The sequence below is a fragment of the Phyllopteryx taeniolatus genome, chromosome 6, assembly GCF_024500385.1.
Source record: "Phyllopteryx taeniolatus isolate TA_2022b chromosome 6, UOR_Ptae_1.2, whole genome shotgun sequence".
Classification (NCBI taxonomy): domain Eukaryota; kingdom Metazoa; phylum Chordata; class Actinopteri; order Syngnathiformes; family Syngnathidae; genus Phyllopteryx; species Phyllopteryx taeniolatus.
Genome location: NC_084507.1, coordinates 6,257,292 through 6,276,343, shown reverse-complemented (window position 1 = coordinate 6,276,343; position 19,052 = coordinate 6,257,292). Strand labels below are relative to the sequence as shown.

Here is a 19,052-nt window from a genome sequence, read left to right as displayed (position 1 = left end):
TTCCTTAGGCACTCCGGTTTCCTCCCACATCCCAAAAACATGCATGGTAGGTTAATTGAAGACTCTAAATTGCCCATAAGTAGGAATGTGAGTGCGAATGGTTGTTTGTTTGTATGTATCCTGCGATTGGCTGGCAACCAGTTCAGGGTGTACCCCGCCTCCTGCCCGAAGATAGCTGGGATAGGCTCCAGCACTCCCGCGACCCTTGTGAGGATAAGCGGCTCAGAAAATGGATGGATGGATGGATGTTTCGCACATGCTTTGCCATTTATCGTGGTGGCGAGTGACTGTCTCCAGCTGCATGGGTTCGAGTCCATATTTCTTCAGCGTAGCTTTCAGAGCGCTTGTATTGGTCACCTGTTGAGCGACTCCCTTCTTAAAGTTCATCGTACAACACACGAAGGGGGAGCCGATTGGTTGGCATCCTAATGACATGACCAATCCACCTAAGTTGTCAGGGAGTCAGCAACACCTCCAAGGAGAATTTCTTCACACATTGGTAAACCTCAGCGTAAGGGACTTTGTCCCACCAGTGTAGACCCAGGATGCGATGGAGGCAGGAGATGTGAACACGTTCCAGCATCCTGAGTGATGGTGGTAAAGAACCCATGCTTCACATCCATATACAAGCATTGACATGCAAACTGCCTTGTATACACCCACTTTTGTCAGGATGGTGAGGTTGCGATTGAAGAAAATTCTATGGGAGATTTATCACTGCCATTATATGACTTACTCGAGACTTCTCAGGTACGGTGTCATCTAGTCCTTGTGTCTTGTAAGTCACTAGTCAGTGAAACTCCAACTCTAAAAGTTAAATCCGAACTTTTGGAGTTTCTTGAAGAGTAAACATTGTTACTGTGACAGAGGCAGACGGTTGCACTTTTATCTGTGACCCTTACAGGGCCCAGGAAAGGGAAGGCTCTCACAATCACACCCCTTAATTACACCATCTCTAGCTAACCATCAGGCCTCCTCCTCGACATTCCTCCAAAACAAGGGGGTCCCTCCCCACATTACTTTGAACCCTAAAGTATGGCCTCAGCCCACTCACTCTGGTCTCACGCTTTCCAGAACAGTCTAAACAAATCATGGACACACACATGCACAAACACACCCAGCAATCAGATATGGTTTGAGATAGACCAACTGTGTGATAATGGGTCATAACACACTGAAAAGTGTTGCAACACTGAACATAAATCAATGACATATTTTGTTATTTCATCTTCTTCTAGTCGTTTGCTGTTATTAAAATTATCATTTGATAATATTTCCACATATACAGTGATTTTAATTTATTTATTTACTTATTTTTGTCCAATGACCGCAAAGTTTGGGTAGAAATGTGAAACTAAAGGAGGTAAGAATACATCTCTGCATCTCTGCTTCTCTGCTACTCATCAACTTCTGCCTGAATGAAACTAAGTCAGGCAGGTTTGATGCAAACAGAGCACAATTCAGGGGCCATTTGGGAAGCTAATAAATCACAAAGCAAATTAGAAAGCACAACACTGTCTTTTACCCTTCTCACCTCCCAGGCCTGTCATCACCAGAGAGACTTTCAGCTCCCAAAAACAAAAAAAGGGCAATAATAATAAGGGAGAGAACATCTGGCAGTACTCTCCAGCTCTCACAGTTTGTTGTGCAATCCTCAGGTACCGACAGTAACTACAAGCCGGAGGACCAGTACTTAACAAGATTCAAGAATATTAAACTAAAAAAAAATTTTTTTTAAATGTGTTTCAGCCATAAAATGGTTGGAAAGTTGTTGTTGTTTTTTCTAAAAAACGGAATTGAATAGCTTATCGATAAGACTTCATGGGCGTTACAATGCAGAGGTAGAGCTTGAGGGTCACAGGTCATCAGAGAATGGAATGAGTAGGGAAGAGATCATTATGACAGACAACTATCCCTCTGTCCAGTTATCAGGCAAAAGGCTATCTGTGACACTGGAAAATCTCCCACATTGACCACCAGCAAGTCTGCTGCCCGAGTCAGTGGATTGTTCAGCAGCTCCACAAACAGATACAGGGGAGCGGGTTCATTCTCCCAGCGGGATTAACCTCTGGACCACCTTTAAAGGCTTTTTCTAGGTGCCTCTGGGAAACTAATGAGAAATAATGAGGTCATCAGATCTCATTGATGGCCCGGTGCTCCTGGGACTTAAACATATTATCATCATTATCTTCAACCTGGTTCTGCATGTGAGTTATAGCATGAAGGCAGGAAGATATTGGCACTGTGAGAGGAAATTCAAAGGCTGCCGAGGCAATGCGATTATTGCGATGTCATAGCTGCTGCATGACTTTCGAATTCAGATGCATTTTAACTTGAGACATGAGTCATCAAGAGTCACTTGTCACACAGCGGTACATGCTTGGCAGATGCCTGGGTCTGAGGAGGAAGTGTACCAGTTGTATCAAGGACACGCAAAACCTCATGTCAGTTTCAGTTCCTCTGCAGGCCAACCGCGTCAAGTGTAATCATGCAGTTTATTTATAATACTCACTGCTTAGAGAAAGGGTGCTAAAATATCCTGGAAAAGATTGATTAATCTCCTGAGTGTCAAACCAGGTCATTTACATATCTGAGCAGGATATGGTTTGTCAGACCACTCATCTCAGACTCCTTCTGAAAGCCAACCAGACTTGATGTTGCATAGCAGGAGTGTCCATTTCCTAAAAGACCTGGCAATGTGAAAAGGAAAACAAGCCCTATTTTTTCCATTATTTGCCTCCAAGCTGAGTAGAACAGCTCTGACCTACTCTCTAGGCCTGGGGTTTGGCTGACATGGAAGCTTTGGCTTGCACACTGCCACTCAGCCATGACATGCGGTGCTATGGATGGCAAGAGTTCACGGCAAAGGCCAGAGCTGCCATGTTCCTCCCAACTCTTTCCTTGCTGTTTTTTCCACATGGGTGCACCTCTGCATGCCAATGTCAAACTAGATGAAGCAGAGGTGGTGTTCTTGTCAATCACAATGTCCTAGAGAGGAAATGACGACAGCAGAGATTTTAGTGGATCTGCTTGTTTTCTCATGCAAAGAAACAGTCAATGATATACCAAGATCTTCACTTCAGTTTATTTTCAGCCAGCTGCAGTACACACACAAACATGTCTAAGGTTCAGACATTGGTCAAGCACACACAGCATTTTTATAGTCACACAACAGTATGCAGTGTTTCAAAAACATGCAACTGTCCATCTGGCTGTGATGTCCTGGGAGCAGAGCTTGGTTTGTTGGGATCATTGAATTATCTGCCAAATCTGAAAGTGTGGTTGGTAAAGCTGTGATGATTAAATGTGCCTTGGTTAAGTAAAGAAGCCAAAAGCAACTCGTCGTTTTGTTGGTCAGGCAATAAAATGGAAGAACCCGCAAATTTCAGAATTTGACTGCAAATGACAGGAATTGAATGTGAACAATTCAGAGAAAAAAGAGAAAATGTCATCGCTACTGAAGCCAACAATCCAGTCCTTTACACCTTTGGTACTCATTTGACTGATGCCCCATGACGCATGGCTGACAATCACCACAAACACAACCAAGTCCTGTGAGGGACAGTGACCTCAAATGATTTCAAAAAGTTCCAAAGCAGTGATAAATACACAAAAGGAAACACCTATTTCTTTGTTATGACAAAGGCAGTGAAAGAGGAATCACAAATGGTTTTGAGTGGCACCGCATATTTTCACGGAAAGCCCTGTTTTATTTAAACTGTGATTCCAAGATGTTGGCAATGCTGTGCCCCTGATCAAGCTGGATGCTGATTGGCAGTTAGCATATCTGAGGTTTTTGTGTGGTTACAGAACACTGCCAAGGGGTAAGAGCAACTGTGTTCTTGGCCAGACGATATGTGTATGTGAATAGCAATGGGGGGAGGGGGAGTTCCTGGAAGTTGCGCTCATGCTGACCCTCTCAACACATTTTTTATTGTTAAAAAAAATGTTGTGATTGTTGACTTTCCATCAGCAATAGAGTATATTTGCGATGGCAAAATATACTTTGGCTTGGGAATATACTGTATGTAAAAGTGAGGTCTTCTGAAATGTGACAAAATTGGGATGTAAATATAGCAGCCCACTGTGTGACTAATACTACAAATCCTTCCTGTGGATTGACAACCAAAGACATTGGTGAGGGGCCACCACTGGGTGGATGATAAGCGCCCCTCTGGATAATACTAGTATCACATATACTGTAAACCTATCTGAGCTGCCAAAACACACTTTTGGAAAACAAGCACCCATAATAAATAGAAATGTAGCTATATATTAGGCATCAAAAGTAATTTAATAGGAGCATGTTTTGGGCCTCTTGGAATCCAAACCAAACTGGTTTGGGTTCAGCTTCTTCAAATATGTGCTTTACATATAATGCTTTTCTTTTAATATCTTACTCAATCATGGAAAGCTCAATACAAATACATAAGTAGAATTTAGGCATCTGGTAGAATGCAATCACTGTTGACATTACTGTTATCTCTGCTCATGGTAACCAGTGCAGCAGACAATTTACAAAAAAGTAATTTAACATCTACTATGTTGGTGATTGAAACTGGGGTCCTAGTAATTCAAGAGAACACAGTAGCAGACAAGACCAGATTCAGCGAGGCAGAATAAGTTTAAAGCGCCAAAACAATGTCAGCATCCGCAATGTAGGCATAAATTACAGTTTTACGACCAGGGGCTTAATTTGAGTTTACTCAGCAATGTGAAAATCCATCATAAATTCAATAATATTCCATGATATTTAACACATTGAGGGGATTGTGGAAAATAATGTACCATATTATAAAGGTCTATATTCTTCTTGTAACTTGCATCATAATGCATTATAAAGCCAGGTACTGTAAGTGTATAAAAATAATATATCTCCACTGTCTTTATGTACATTCCTGTGACTTCCCAAGAATAAAAATGAAAGTAAGGGTATAAGCTGCTTTCTGGTCAAGATCTTGTTTTCCTTTATCCAAGCAATCCACAATGAGATAAGGTCATGCAGGAAAAACTCTGGAGTATTAATAAGCAACTGCCCCTGTAGTGTTTAAAAAGCTCATGTTAACAGAGACATAAATGCAGCGTTTCAGGGCCCTTGGAAACCATGAGCACAGCAGTTTCATGTCATTGGACAACATCTGTTATTTGCACACTGTGCCTTGGAACCCTTGCTTACCTGTAACCCGCCGCCAGTCCATGTGTAATACTCACTGACCCAACCGCGGAAAGGAAATACAATATCCATTTACTGCATGAAGTGCAGAGATGAACTATTTTATGATAAGTGTGGTGAACTCGGGAAACTAGATCAGATAGACATGACTAAAGACATGATCGTAGCAAAATTGGTCTTACTCAATCATTACACTTTCATGACGGTAAATGACCAGTAGAGCTGGGCTTTGTTAAGAATTTGATTCAATTTCAATTCTTCAGGTTGTGATTCGATTCATTATCGATTCTTTAGGGTTGCAATTTGATTCGATTCAGTATTGATTTAAATGTTATCTGCTTAGTTGCAGACACTTTGATTTTAATAACTGCACCAAGTCTGTGACTCACTGGCATCCCCAACCTTTTGCTTTCTTCTTGTGCCATGCTTTTCCAGGCTTTTCACTGCATCTTCATCCTCAGATGTGATTTATTTTCTCTTTTTCGTCTCCTATTTAGCAAGTAAAATGCATGTTCTATAACACAGGTGTCGAACTCAAGGCCAGATCTGGCCCACCACATCATATTATGTGGCCCGCGAAAACAAATCATGTGCATGAACTGCCATGATTCTTGCTAAAATCTGTAGGAAAAAAAAGAATTAAAAACCCACACAGGCACAGGGAGAACATGCAAACTCAGCACGGGTGAGGCCAGATTTGAACCCGGGTCCTCAGAACTGTGTGGTAGATATGCTAACCAGTCACCCACCGTGCTGCCTATACAAGAAACAGTGCGGCCAAATCCTTCAATTGGGTTGGACATCAACAACCAGTTAATTTTTCTGACACACAGCTGAGAAGGGAGCACCTTGTGTTCCTATTACAATGATTGTTCAAAAAATAAATAATGTAATGTGTTTATGCTCAGTTTCTAATTTGAGCTTTGCTTGTGAAGACTGCAAATATATTTGTTAGAGTAGTAACCAACTTGAAAACCAGAGAGGTGTCTTTGATTGAAAATGAAGTGTGAAGATGAGAGAAGACTGCAAATTAATTAGCCATTGCCAGAACTTTGTCCATAGCCAGTACAACCATTTGGAAACAGATGTTGAAAAAGTGGGGTGAAAACATTTAAAAAGTTGTTTTTATGTTTTGGGAGGAAACCAGAGTGCCCAGAGAAAACCCACACAGACACGGGGAGAACATGCAAACTCAACCCAGGCGAGGTTGGATTTGAACCCAGGTCCTCAGAACTGTGAGGCAGATGTGCTTACCAGTCACACCGTGCCACACAGAATAGGCATTCATTATGTGAGCCACTTATCCTCACAAGGGTTGCGGGAATTCAAAATGTGCGCACAGGCATTATGTTGCTTTCTAACGAGAAAAAAATTTAAATGAGTTTGTGTTACCTTAATAGAGTCATAGAGATATTTTCTATTTTAACTGTATTACTCTTAAAGGTTAATGCTTTATCGCACTGCAGTCAAAACACACTTTTGATGGTGTGGAATCTGGAAAATTCAGCTGTAACTGGCTACATGTTCAAAGTTAAAAATTACTTTGACTGCCAATAAATTACAGTCTGGTAAAAGTCTCAAATCCACAAGCTCGCAAAAAAATTGCCAAGAGACATTAGCTTCATGCTTTAATGCTAATATGCCATCATCTTTGTTGCTCAAAGGGTATTCGATGACATGGCTAAATACAACCCCAATTCCAATGAAGTTGGGACATTGTTCATTCATTCATTCATTCATTTTCTGAGCCGCTTCTCCTCACTAGGGTCGTGGGCGTGCTGGAGCCTATCCCAGCTGTCATCGGGCAGGAGGCGGGGTAAACCCTGAACTGGTTGCCAGCCAATCGCAGGGAACATACAAACAAACAAACAACCATTCGCACTCACAGTCACACCTACGGGCAATTTAGAGTCACCATTTAATGCATGTTTTTGGGATGTGGGAGGAAACCGGAGTGCCCGGAGAAAACTCACGCAAGGTACGGGGAGAACATGCAAACTCCACACAGGCGGGGACGGGGATTGAACCCAGGTCCACAGAACTGTGAGGCTGACGCTCTAACCAATCGTCCACCGTGCCGCCTGGGACGTTGTGTTAAACATAAATAAAAACAGAATACAATGATTTGCAAATCATGTTCAACCTATATTTAATTGAATACAGTACAAAGAAAGGATATTTCATGTTCAAACTGATAAACTTTATTGTTATTAGCAAATAATCATTAACTTAGAATTTTATGGCTGCAACACGTTCCAAAAAAGCTGGCACAGGTGGCAAAAAAAACTGAGAAAGTTGAGGAATGCTCATCAAACACCTGTTTGGAACATCCCACATGTGAACAGACTAATTGGAAACTGGTGGGTGCCATGATTGGGTATAAAAGGAACTTCCCTGAATTGCTCAGTCATTCACAAGCAAAGATGGGGAGAGGTTCACCTCTTTGTGAACAAGTGCGTGAGAAAATAGTCGAACAGTTTAAGGACAATGTTCCTCAACGTACAATTGCAAGGAATTTAGGGATTTCATCATCTGCGGTCCATAATATCATCAAAAGTTTCAGAGAATCTGGAGAAATCACTGCATGTAAGCGGCAAGGCCGAAAACCAACATTGAATGCCCGTGACCTTCGATCCCTCGGGCGGCACTGCATCAAAAACCAACATCAATGCATAAAGGATATCACCACATGGGCTCAGGAACACTTCAGAAAACCAATGTCAGTAAACACAGTTCAGCGCTACAGCCGTAAGTGCAACTTAAAACTCTACTATGCAAAGGAAAAGCCATTTATCAACAACAACCAGACATGCCGTCAGCTTCTCTGGGCCTGAGCTCATCTAAGATGGACTGATGCAAAGTGGAAAGTGTTCTGTGGTCCGACGAGTCCACATTTCAAATTATTTTTGGAAATTGTGGACGTCGTGTCCTCCGGGCCAGAGGAAAAGAACCATCCGGACTCTTATGGATGCAAAGGTCAAAAGCCAGCATCTGTGATGGTATGGGGCTGTGTTCGTGCCAATGGCATGGGTAACTTACACATCTGTGAAGGCACCATTAATGCTGAAAGGTACATACAGGTTTTGGAGAAGCATATGTTGCCATCCAAGCAACGTCTTTTTCATGGACGCCCCTGCTTATTTCCGCAAAACAATGCCAAACCACATTCTGCACGTGTTACAACAGCGTGGCTTCGTAGTAAAAGAGTGCGGGTACTAGACTGGCCTGCCTGCAGTCCAGACCTGTCTCCCATTGAAAATGTGTGGCGCATAATGAAGCGTAAAATACGACAACAGAGACCCCGGACTGTTGAACAGCTGAAGCTGTACATCAAGCAAGAATGGGAAAGAATTCCACCTACAAAGCTTCAACAATTAGTGTCCTCAGTTCCCAAACGTTTATTGAATGTTGTTAAAAGAAAAGGTGATCTAACACAGTGGTAAACATGACCCTGTCCCAGCTTTTTTGGAAAGTGTTGCATCCATAAAATTCTAAATTAATGATAATTTTGTAAAAACAATCAATTTTATCCGTTTGAACATTAAATATCTTGTTTTTGTAGTGTATTCAATTAAATATAGGTCAACCATGATTTGCAAATCATTGTATTCTGTTTTTATTTATGTTTAACACAAAATCCCAACTTCATTGGAATTGGGGTTTATGGATCAATATGAGAAAATTATGTGCATTATGAAGGCACTCTGAAAAAAAATATAAAAGCAACACTATTGTTTCTCCTCCCATTTTACATGAGCTGAACTAAAAGATCAGACTTGTTTTATATACACAAAATGCCTATTTTGCTCACGTTGTTTACAAATCTGTCTAAATCAGTGTTAGTAAGGACTTTTTCTTTGCTAATATAATCCCTACACCTCAGAGATGCTGACGAGACAGCATGATTATTGAACAGGTTAGCCCACAATAAAAGGCCACTCTTAAATTTGCAGTTTTATTACATAGCACAATGCCACAAATGTGACAAATTTTGAGGGAATGTGCAATTGACATAATGACTGCAGGAATGTCCAATAGAGCTGTTCCGTAAATTAAATTTCAATTTCTCTGCCATAAACTGTCTCCAAAGATGTTTAAGTGAATTTGGCTGTAAGTCCAAATGGCATCATAACCGCAGACCATGTGTAACCACACCAGCCCAGGACCTCAACATCCAGTATCTTCACCTCCAAGATTATCTGAGACCAGCCATTCAAACAGGCACTGCAAACAATTGATTTACATAGCTAAAGAATTTCTGCACAAGCTGTCAGAAACCGTCTTGGGGAAGCTAATCTGCAATGATCGTCACACACATCAAGGTCTCGATCTGAATGCAGTTCATCGTCAAAACCAACTTGAGTGGACAAATGCTCACATTCGATGGCATCTGCCACTTCAGAAAGGTGTTCTATTCACATATGAATACTGGTTTTCACTATCGATGGCAGATGGCAGAAAGCGAGTCTGGCCTTGTGTGGGTGAGCGGTTTGCTAATGTCAGCATTATGGATCGAGTGGCCTCTGGTGGTGGTGGGGTTATGGTGTATGTAATGGACAACAAACAGGTAAATTTTATTGATGGCATTTTGAATGTGCAAAGATACAGTAACAAAATCCGAAGGTCCATCGTTGTGCCATGCATCCACGACCATCACATCATGTTGCTGCATGGTAATGCAGAGCTCCATGTTGCAAGGCTCTGTACACAATCCGTGAATGCTGAAAACATCCCAGTTCTTGCATGGCCAGCATACTCACCGGACATGTCACCCATTGATCATGTTTGGCATACTCTGGATTGGTGAATACGACCTTCGTAAAGCCATTGAAAGGGGTGTAGGCCAACCTTCCACAGGTCACAATCAACAGATTGTTCAACTGTATGCAAAGGAGATGTGTTGCGCTGTGTGAGGCAAATGTTCATCACAAATACTAAGTGGTTTTCTGGGAGTCTTTGAGCAATTTGAGGTGAAGTGGGGAAAGGAGTTGATGGTGAAATGCAGAGTAGACATGCAGGAGAAAAGAGAATGTACAGCCTAGGATCACTTACTGGAACACATGTTGAGTTCGGGGCTGCGCATGCCATAGTACCCAGCTGGACAATCATGAAGACACTCGCCATACTGTCTCATCCTTTCTCTCCGCAGAAACAGGAAGAGTTTGGGCTGGCAGTTTACACAGCCATTGTCTCTGGAGCACACTGAGCAGCCTTTACAGATGGGATACGCTCCATAGCTAGCTGCAGGACATAAAGGAGAGGCAATCAGCAAAGGAGAGGAACAAAACTAAAGAATTTAAATCCCACAAACGCTGATAATCACTTTGTATTTAGATCCTTCAGTAGCTAATTCACAGTCTCTGGTCCAAATCTTTTGTTAAATTGTGTTTGTTTGCTTGCTTTCATTTGATTTCCTTTTTTTTTATTTAGAAAAGAAAATCCTTCGCAGCAAACTCATGGTGATTGCTTTTCCCACCACCTTTGTTCTTACTGTGTGCTGCTGTGATTCCTTTTTTCACCTGACTAAACAAACCAGTCATCCATTTTTTAAACCACTTGTCCTCCAGTGGTCACTGGTGAGATGGAGCCTATACCAGCTAACTTTGGACGACATCAGGGATACATTCTGAACTGTTTACCAATCAATCACAGGGCGCATGTATGACAACAAACAACCACTCAGACATACATTCACACCTACAGTGTGGGAAATTTAGAGCCTTCAGTTGACCAAACTGAAATTTAGAATGTGGGAGAACATCTACACAAGCACTAGATTCTAACCCAGAACCCCTCGACTTGGAGGCAGATGCACAAAACAGTGCGTTGCCTCACCCAAACAAAAAACATCTAAAAAAAAAAAAAAAAATGAATCTGACCAAAACTAAAGCATGCAGGTGTGAAACTATTTTGTGTGTTTTCACATTAAACGTTGGTGTTTTCAAAGCTTGAACCTACTGTATATTTTACTTAGAGCTGCACGTTTAACAAGTAATTTCAATGCATCAGATACATAAACCTAAAATGACCAGGGAGTGATGAGAAGAATGGGTAATGTTTAATACAGTAACACTAACCTTTAATGTGGATGACTGACCACAGTATAAGAATTTAAAAACAAAAAAACATGTATAAGCTAGATTCAAAGCAAATGTCCAATTCAGGAATTTTGTCACTCATGCAAACAGTGGTTCCCCTTCTAAATGTTGATTAGTGATGAATCTGATAATTCTGGTCAGAGCTGGAATCCACAATGATTCAGTTAAGAAACCCGTCGAAAGCCCAAAAAGCCGCAACGACTTGTCTCGACTGAAGTTGCCTGTAGAAGACAAAGAATCCAATATAAAGACAGCTGTTTTCCACTATATGTGACTTTCTGTGTAATGTTCTTAGCAATGCATTCACCGGAAAAAGTCCTTGGGCAAATCCAATCTCTTCAAATAAGGGAAATGTCAGTTGATCGTCGCCAAGTTTTAAATATCCCAAGCAGTGACCACGCAACAGCGCCGATCCAACGCAGCGCCCTACCACAATGCTTCATAAAACACTACACAAAAATACTGGACAAACCTTAAAAGACAGAGCAGACGATTCCTGCTTTATTAGCCATGGATCATAACATTAGATTTCGCTGGACAGATGAAAGTGCAGAGCTAAGATGGCCCAGTACAAGTTTATAATCAGGTAAACACCAATCGGTTGATGCTGCTATGGTCTCAACTTTTAAAAAATATATATTTTTGTGTGTGCTTTTGGGGGGTTTGCTAAATGCCAATATCCACAAGTTTTGCTTCAGCAAAAGTGCATGGAACTAATATTAGGTGTCACCACAGTGGTCTTCAGCCGAGGAAATCAGCATAATTCACAGTTTAATGTTGCATTTGGCCACCTGGTTTTGATCAATCAGACTCAATTTAGCAGAAAATTACACTTTACTGTTAGTCATCTGTTCTGAACGTTACGTTCATTAGCCAAGGCTGTTGACCCTTAGTTTATTAAAACAAAGTAACGGTGATTGGTTAGTGTTTGCGCGCGCGTGTGTGTGTGCATGTGTGTGTGTGCGCGCGTGTGTGTGTGTGTGTGTGCTCGTATCTAATATAAAGTGAATTAAGGAGGTGTGGTTTAATGTGTCCTATGATTTGACGGAGAGTTCAGGTATCAAAAGGAGATACTTGCACTGGGTTCTACAATATGTCAATTTGTATTGGTTATTTAGCGCCAGAACTTTAAGCATCTGTAATCTAATGATGTCAAAGTCCTGATGTTGAAATTTTCATCAATGACAGTTATGTTCTTGTTACATTAAACCTCTTTAATTGAAAATGTCAAGACCGAGAATCTGGGGGCACGGTGGATGACTGGTTCGCACATCTGCCTCACAGCTCTGAGGACCCGGGTTCAAATCCGGCCTCGCCTGTGTGTTCTCCCCGTGCCTGCGTGGGGTTTTCTCTGGGTACTCCTGTTTCCTCCCACATCCCAAAAACATGCAGGGTAGTTTAATTGAATACTCTATATTGCCCGTAGGTGTGAATGTGAGTGCGAATGGTGTTTTGTTTGTATGTGCCCTGCAATTGGCTGGCAACCAGTTCAGGGTGTACCCCGCCTCTTGCCCGAAGATAGCTGGGATAGTCTCCAGCACGCCCGCGACCCTCGTAAGGATAAGCGGTACGGAAAATGAATGAATGAATGAATGAAAGACCGAGAATCTATTTTATCATCTGCTTTATAGCTGAATTGCATCATATTGTGGAGGTATTGTAATCTTGTTGCCAATGAGTCTTTTCAGCTGTTTCTTTATTGCATTTTCTCCTGCAGTCTTACCATTTAACACATTTCCTTCTCTAACATTCTCGATCATCATGATTAACATTGAATTTACATTACTGCATGCTAAAAAAGACTTCACTGACAGAAAAGGAAAGATCTTGGCAAAAATAATGAACTGTGTGGCTGGAAAGCTAATTCTCCAGCTTCTTTTGAGCTGGCTTAATCGTTTAAGTATCATTTGTGTGCTATCAATAGTATCCTTTAAATAATAGAAAAATAAAATCTGAAGTTGTCATTTAGTAAAATTAGCCATTTTAGATCACCGGCTGGTCAGACAACGGGGAAATTAAACTCAATAGAATGTCAATTTTCTAGATGGATCCATTCCCTTTTTTTACTTTGAGAAAAAAATTGTATTTGCATTACGCTGTGATTTTGAATTGTATAATATGTTTGATGCTGTGGAACAGATCCCATGTCCTGGATTAAGCATGTAACTGGGGCAAAAAAGAATGGCTGGATAGAGTGGAGACAACCTCTAATGCTGATCTTGGGAGATTAGCTTGTATTTGTCTGTGGAAAGGTTTTGAGGCTCAGGCCACAGGTATGTCAGAAAGCAGGCCATATTTCACAGTGTCTGGAGCTGCACTGTCCCTGCATGCAAAACCAGCTAGTGGACACAAATCCACCAGCAGGTTTCAGCAATTGTAAAATACAAACCACTTGTGAATGTGATGTTTTAGATGGAAATAGTAAACTGAAACGGAAGTTAAATGGTAATCTGAAAATTGTAGAAAATCTTTATTTAGAAGAATTTCTAAACACCTTGTGAGTGGCAACGAAGATGAGATGAAAGTTAAGAAACTCAAGCAAGCAGCTGTTGGTCTTGATGCAGCAAGCATGAGTGACCTAACTTGGCATAAATATATCCTTAAATGTGTAAGTGAACCGGCCGTGTTGTGGCTATTATTATTATTTTTTGTTATAACACACACATCGAAGTCCATCTTTTCAAACATATTTTACATTATGACGCATACATCTCTGTGTCTTCTCCATGTCATGTAAAGACACAGATTTATTTATTTTTTAAATTTCGGTTTAATTTTTTTTTTCCTCTGTCAGACATGTTGAAACAGGACTTAGATCTACCGAACATATGAAAATAAAGTGGTTATTGTGAGATTATGTATTTGAGGTTTACCATATTGAACAAGTTCAAAATGGGATTGAGGCACACATGCCATTTGAAGAGTCACTCCCTGCATTTGATAAAGTGGATCATTTTGTGTTTCAGCCACGAATACATATGATGTGACGCAAAAGAAAGTCCACATTTCCCACTTCTATCATTCTAAGTGAAAATTCCACTGACCCTAAAGCGTATTTATGAAAGACAGGGTCCATGCAAACATCATGGCAAACATTAGTGAAGAAACCCTAGTGAGGACTTCTTAACAACAAGGCCTAATATGTGACTCAGTGTGACAGGCCCGCAAGGCAAATAAACGTTTATAAGGCCACTGGTCTTCTTCAGCAACCACATTTAAAAGTTTTTAAATATCCCCTGCCTCACCCATCAACATGTAACAGCTAGATTATGAATTAATGTGGTGTGCTTCTCTAAGATTATAGTTGACTTTAGATTTACAAAGGAAAATGTGTTCAATGTGGACAATATGTTTGAAAAGAACAGTTCAGCATTTTTAGTCTTATTTGCCTTCTTTAAGTTTTGAATTGAACGAAAAAACAAACAAACAGAAAACCAGTAGTCAAACTGGCTGCTAATGAAGCTTTCATCAATGATATACACTTCCCTCCAAAAGAATTGAGATAGTGAGGTCAATTCCTTTATTTGTGCTCGAGACTAAAAACAATTGGGTCTGACATCAAAAGATGAATATGCCACAAGAAATCAACATTTTGGCTTTGTTTCAAGGTGTTTACATCTGGATCTAATAAACAACTTAGCATTATTTGTAACAAATAAACAAACCAAAAAATTATTATTTTTTTTTTAATTGAGTGGCAAATTTGGGTTAGCCCTTCCCACGCCGACTCTGGAGCCAGGCCCAGCAGGAGGGTTTCACTCGACTCTGCCGGGGCCACAAACGTGCTTCAAAGCTGCCCCACATCCATGTTTCATCCATAGAAAGCCCTGGTAGAATGTGAGGAACATGAGGGACCCCATCAGAACGTGACAGGGCTGGTAGGGAATGTACTGGCATCTGTGTTAAACCGCGGGCCGACCCATAGTGTGCCTTTCAAGCGCCGGGACTCAGCAGCTCCTCCCCCTAGATGGTCATTCACAGACTGTGAGAAAACTTAGCAAAGAACCGAATACAGAAGGAAAAAATAGCCAAAATGCCACGTTGCGGGGGACTGCCGTGGTTCCCGGGAACAGGGTGCAAACGTAGCTAGAGGGTCATGTCGCATTGTGGACAAATAAAAATGTCCAACGGTTTGTTGGAGAGATGTTAGTCTGCTTCTTGACTACTGTCGAGGTGTCTTCAACAAGCCCCCACCACTCAAGCTCAAGCTCAAGAGGTGCAGCACTCTGCGCAAAACAAATGCACAGCAGAGTGTGAGTTAAATGTCCCCATGAGGTATTATAATGTATAATATCCATCCATCCATCAGAATCAGAATCAGAATCAGAATCAGAATCAGAATCAGAATCAGAATCATCTTTATTTGCCAAGTATGTCCAAAACACACAAGGAATTTGTCTCCGGTAGTTGGAGCCGCTCTAGTACAACAGACAGTCAATTTACAGAACACTTTGGAGACATAAAGACATTGACAAAAAACAACAACAAACAACAATTGTGCAAAAAGATGCAGAGTCCTCAGTTCGAATGGCTAATATCGCAATAGTCCGGTGCAATGACCATTGTGCAAAGGGCACTGAGACTTCAAGGAGTGTATGCGGTTTAAAGTGACGAGTACTGCGATAATCTGGGACAATGGTTGTGCAAATGTTACAGATACTCCTCAATCAGTGTGCAAATGGAGCAGATGCTACTCTGGCATGAGTGGCCACTATATGCAAATAGTGCAGCACGGCGAGACAACTACAGTGAGTGCACGAGTAATACATAATACAGAAATGTGACAACGAACTCAAGTCAAAAAATTGCCAGCTTGTTGTAATGGAATTGTAAGTTAGCTGTTCAAGAAGTTGATTGCAAGAGGGAAGAAGCTGTTGGAATGTCTACTAGTTCTAGTTTGCATTGATCGGTAGCGCCTACCTGAGGGAAGGAGCTGGAAGAGCTCAAGGGTGGGTAGGGGGGTACCGACAATCCCTTCAGCAGTTTTGATTGTCCGTTGCAGTCGGAGTTTGTCCTTTTTTGTAGCAGCACCAAACCAGACTGTGATGGAAGAACACAGGACTGATTCGATGACCTCTGTGTAGAACTGTCTCAGCAGCTCCGGTGGCAGGCCATGCTTTCTCAGAAGCCGCAGGAAGTACATCCTCTGCTGGGCCTTTTTGAGGACGGAGTTGATGTTGGTCGCCCACTTCAGGTCCTGGGAGATTGTAATTCCCAGGAACTTGAAGGTCTCGACGGTTGACACAAGGCAGCTGGACAGCGTGAGGGGCAGCTGTGGCGAAGGATGCCTCCTGAAGTCCACGATCATCTCTACAGTCTTGAGCGTGTTCAGCTCCAGGTTGTGTCGGCCGCACCACAGCTCCAGCCGCTCCGCTTCCTGTCGATATGCAGACTCGTCACCGTCCTTGATGAGGCCGATGACAGTGGTGTCATCTGCAAACTTCAGGAGTTTGACAGTCGGGTTCGCTGAGGTGCAGTCGTTCGTGTGGAGAGAGAAGAGCAGCGGAGAGAGGACACAACCTTGGGGCGCCCCAGTGCTGATGCTGCGTGTGGATGAGGTGGCCTCCCCCAGCCTGACCTGCTGTGTCCTGCCCGTCAGAAAGCTGTAAATCCACTGGCAGATGGCAGGTGAGACGCTGAGCTGGAGAAGCTTGGATGAAAGGAGTTCAGGGATGATGGTGTTGAACGCTGAGCTGAAGTCCACGAACAGGATCCTCGCGTAGGTCCCTGCACTGTCGAGGTGTTCTAGGATGAAGTGCAGTCCCATGTTGACTGCATCATCCGCAGATCTGTTCGCTTGGTAGGCAAACTGCAGGGGGTCCAGCAGGGGACCTGTGACACTCTTGAGGTGGTCCAGCACAAGACGTTCAAAGGACTTCATGACCACAGATGTCAAAGCGACAGGCCTGTAGTCATTCAGACCCGAGATTGCAGGTTTCTTGGGGACTGGGATGATGGTGGAGCGTTTGAAGCAGGATGGAACTTCGCACATTTCCAGTGATCTGTTGAAGATCTGAGTGAAGACTGGCGCGAGCTGGTCCGCGCAGACTTTGAGGCAGGATGGAGACACGTGGTCCGGGCCTGCCGCTTTGTTAATCTTTTGTTGTTTGAAGATGCGTCTCACATCCTGTTCATGGATGGTTAACGCAGAGGTCAGAGGTGTGATTGTGGTCGCGGGTGCGGCCGGGTTGGTGTGTGGTGTGAAACTGTCCTTTTCAAATCTGCAGTAGAAGGTATTCAAGTCGTTGGCTAGTGTGCTATTGTTCTCAGCTTGGGGGGATCGTCACTTGTAATTAGTCAGCGACTGGAATGCATGCCAGACTGATTTAGAGTCGTTTGCGCTAAACTGTTTTTCCAACTTTGCTGTATAGATCCTCTTTGCAATGTTAATTTCTTTGGTCAGCTGGTTTCTAGCTCGATTATACAGGGCCCTGTCCCCGCTCTGATATGCGTCCTCCTTAGCTTGGCGAAGCTGCTTAAGTTTAGCAGTGAACCACGGCTTATTGTTGTTGAATGTGCGAAATGATTTTGTTGGAACACAGACCTCTTCACAGAAACTGATATAGGATGTGACAGTGTCCGTATATTCATCCAGGCTGCCAGCTGAATTTTCAAAGACACTCCAGTCTGTGCAGTCTAAGCAGCTTTGAAGTTCCATCTTGGCTTCATTTGTCCACTTCTTGACTGTTTTCACTGTAGGCTTCGCACATTTAAGTTCTTGCCTGTACGTCGGTATTAAGTGAATTAAGCAGTGATCAGACGAGCCCAAGGCTGCACGAGGTATAGCACGGTATGCGTTTTTTACCGTGGTGTAGCAGTGGTCTAAAGTATTATTTTCCCTGGTAGGACAGTCGATGTGCTGCTTGTATTTAGGGAGTTCGTGGTTGAGTTTAGCTTTGTTAAAGTCCCCGAGAATAATGAGGGGTGAGTCGGGGTGTTTTTTTTCAATTTCGTTGACTTGATCGGCGAGCGTTAGCAATGCGGCGTTCGTGTTAGCTTGAGGCGGAATATAGACGCCAGCGAGAATGAATGATGCGAACTCACGTGGGGAGTAGAATGGTTTACAGTTTAAGAATAGCAACTCCAAATGCGGGCTGCAGTGTGTGCTGAGCACCGTGACGTCCGTACACCATTTTTCGTTGATATAGAGGCATATCCCGCCGCCCTTTGTTTTCCATGTCCATGTCGCGGTCCGCTCGATGAATGTGGAAACCGGGAAGCATAACGGTGCCATCGGGTACAGCGTCGCCGAGCCAGGTCTCCGTGAAGCACATGGCCGCGGAACGTCCGAAGTCTTTACTGGTCTTTAACAGAAGATGAAGCTCGTCCATTTTGTTGGGTAGGGAGCGTACATTCGCGAGGTGGATCGACGGGAATGCCAATCTGTGTCCTCTCTTGCGGAGTTTCACCTGAATGCCTGCTCGCTTCCCTCTGTGGCGACGCTTCCGTCTCCATGCGCCGAAAACCGCGGACGCCGCTCTGGTGAGTAACTCGGGGAAAAAACTGAGCGGATATTCGAAAGTTGGTGACAGAAAGTCCGGAGTAGACTCCTTGATGGTTAGCAGGTCTCCCCTTGTGTAAGTGAGTCGTGTAAGGTCTCCAAAGACGGACGAAAAACACAAAAAACACAAAAACAAAGACAATACTAGAGAGCGCGTTACCGAGGCGACCACACTGGTAGGCGCCATCTTAACATCCATCCATCCATTTTCTGTACCGCTTATCCTCACTCGGGTTGCGGGCGTGCTGGAGCCTATCCCAGTTATCTTCGGGCGAGTTCT

At 42.7% G+C, this 19,052-nt stretch overlaps 1 protein-coding gene across 2 annotated transcripts in view; it reads right to left on the bottom strand.

Annotated features, from left to right (window-relative positions):
- The window catches only part of rspo2 (R-spondin 2), a 76,704-nt gene that overhangs the window by 33,358 nt on the left and 24,294 nt on the right, over positions 1-19,052 (bottom strand). For both annotated transcript variants that reach the window (XM_061777797.1, XM_061777798.1), the window contains one exon: positions 10,226-10,414. In XM_061777797.1, the coding sequence (XP_061633781.1) occupies positions 10,226-10,414 (189 nt within the window). The remainder of the gene's footprint in view (positions 1-10,225; positions 10,415-19,052) is intronic.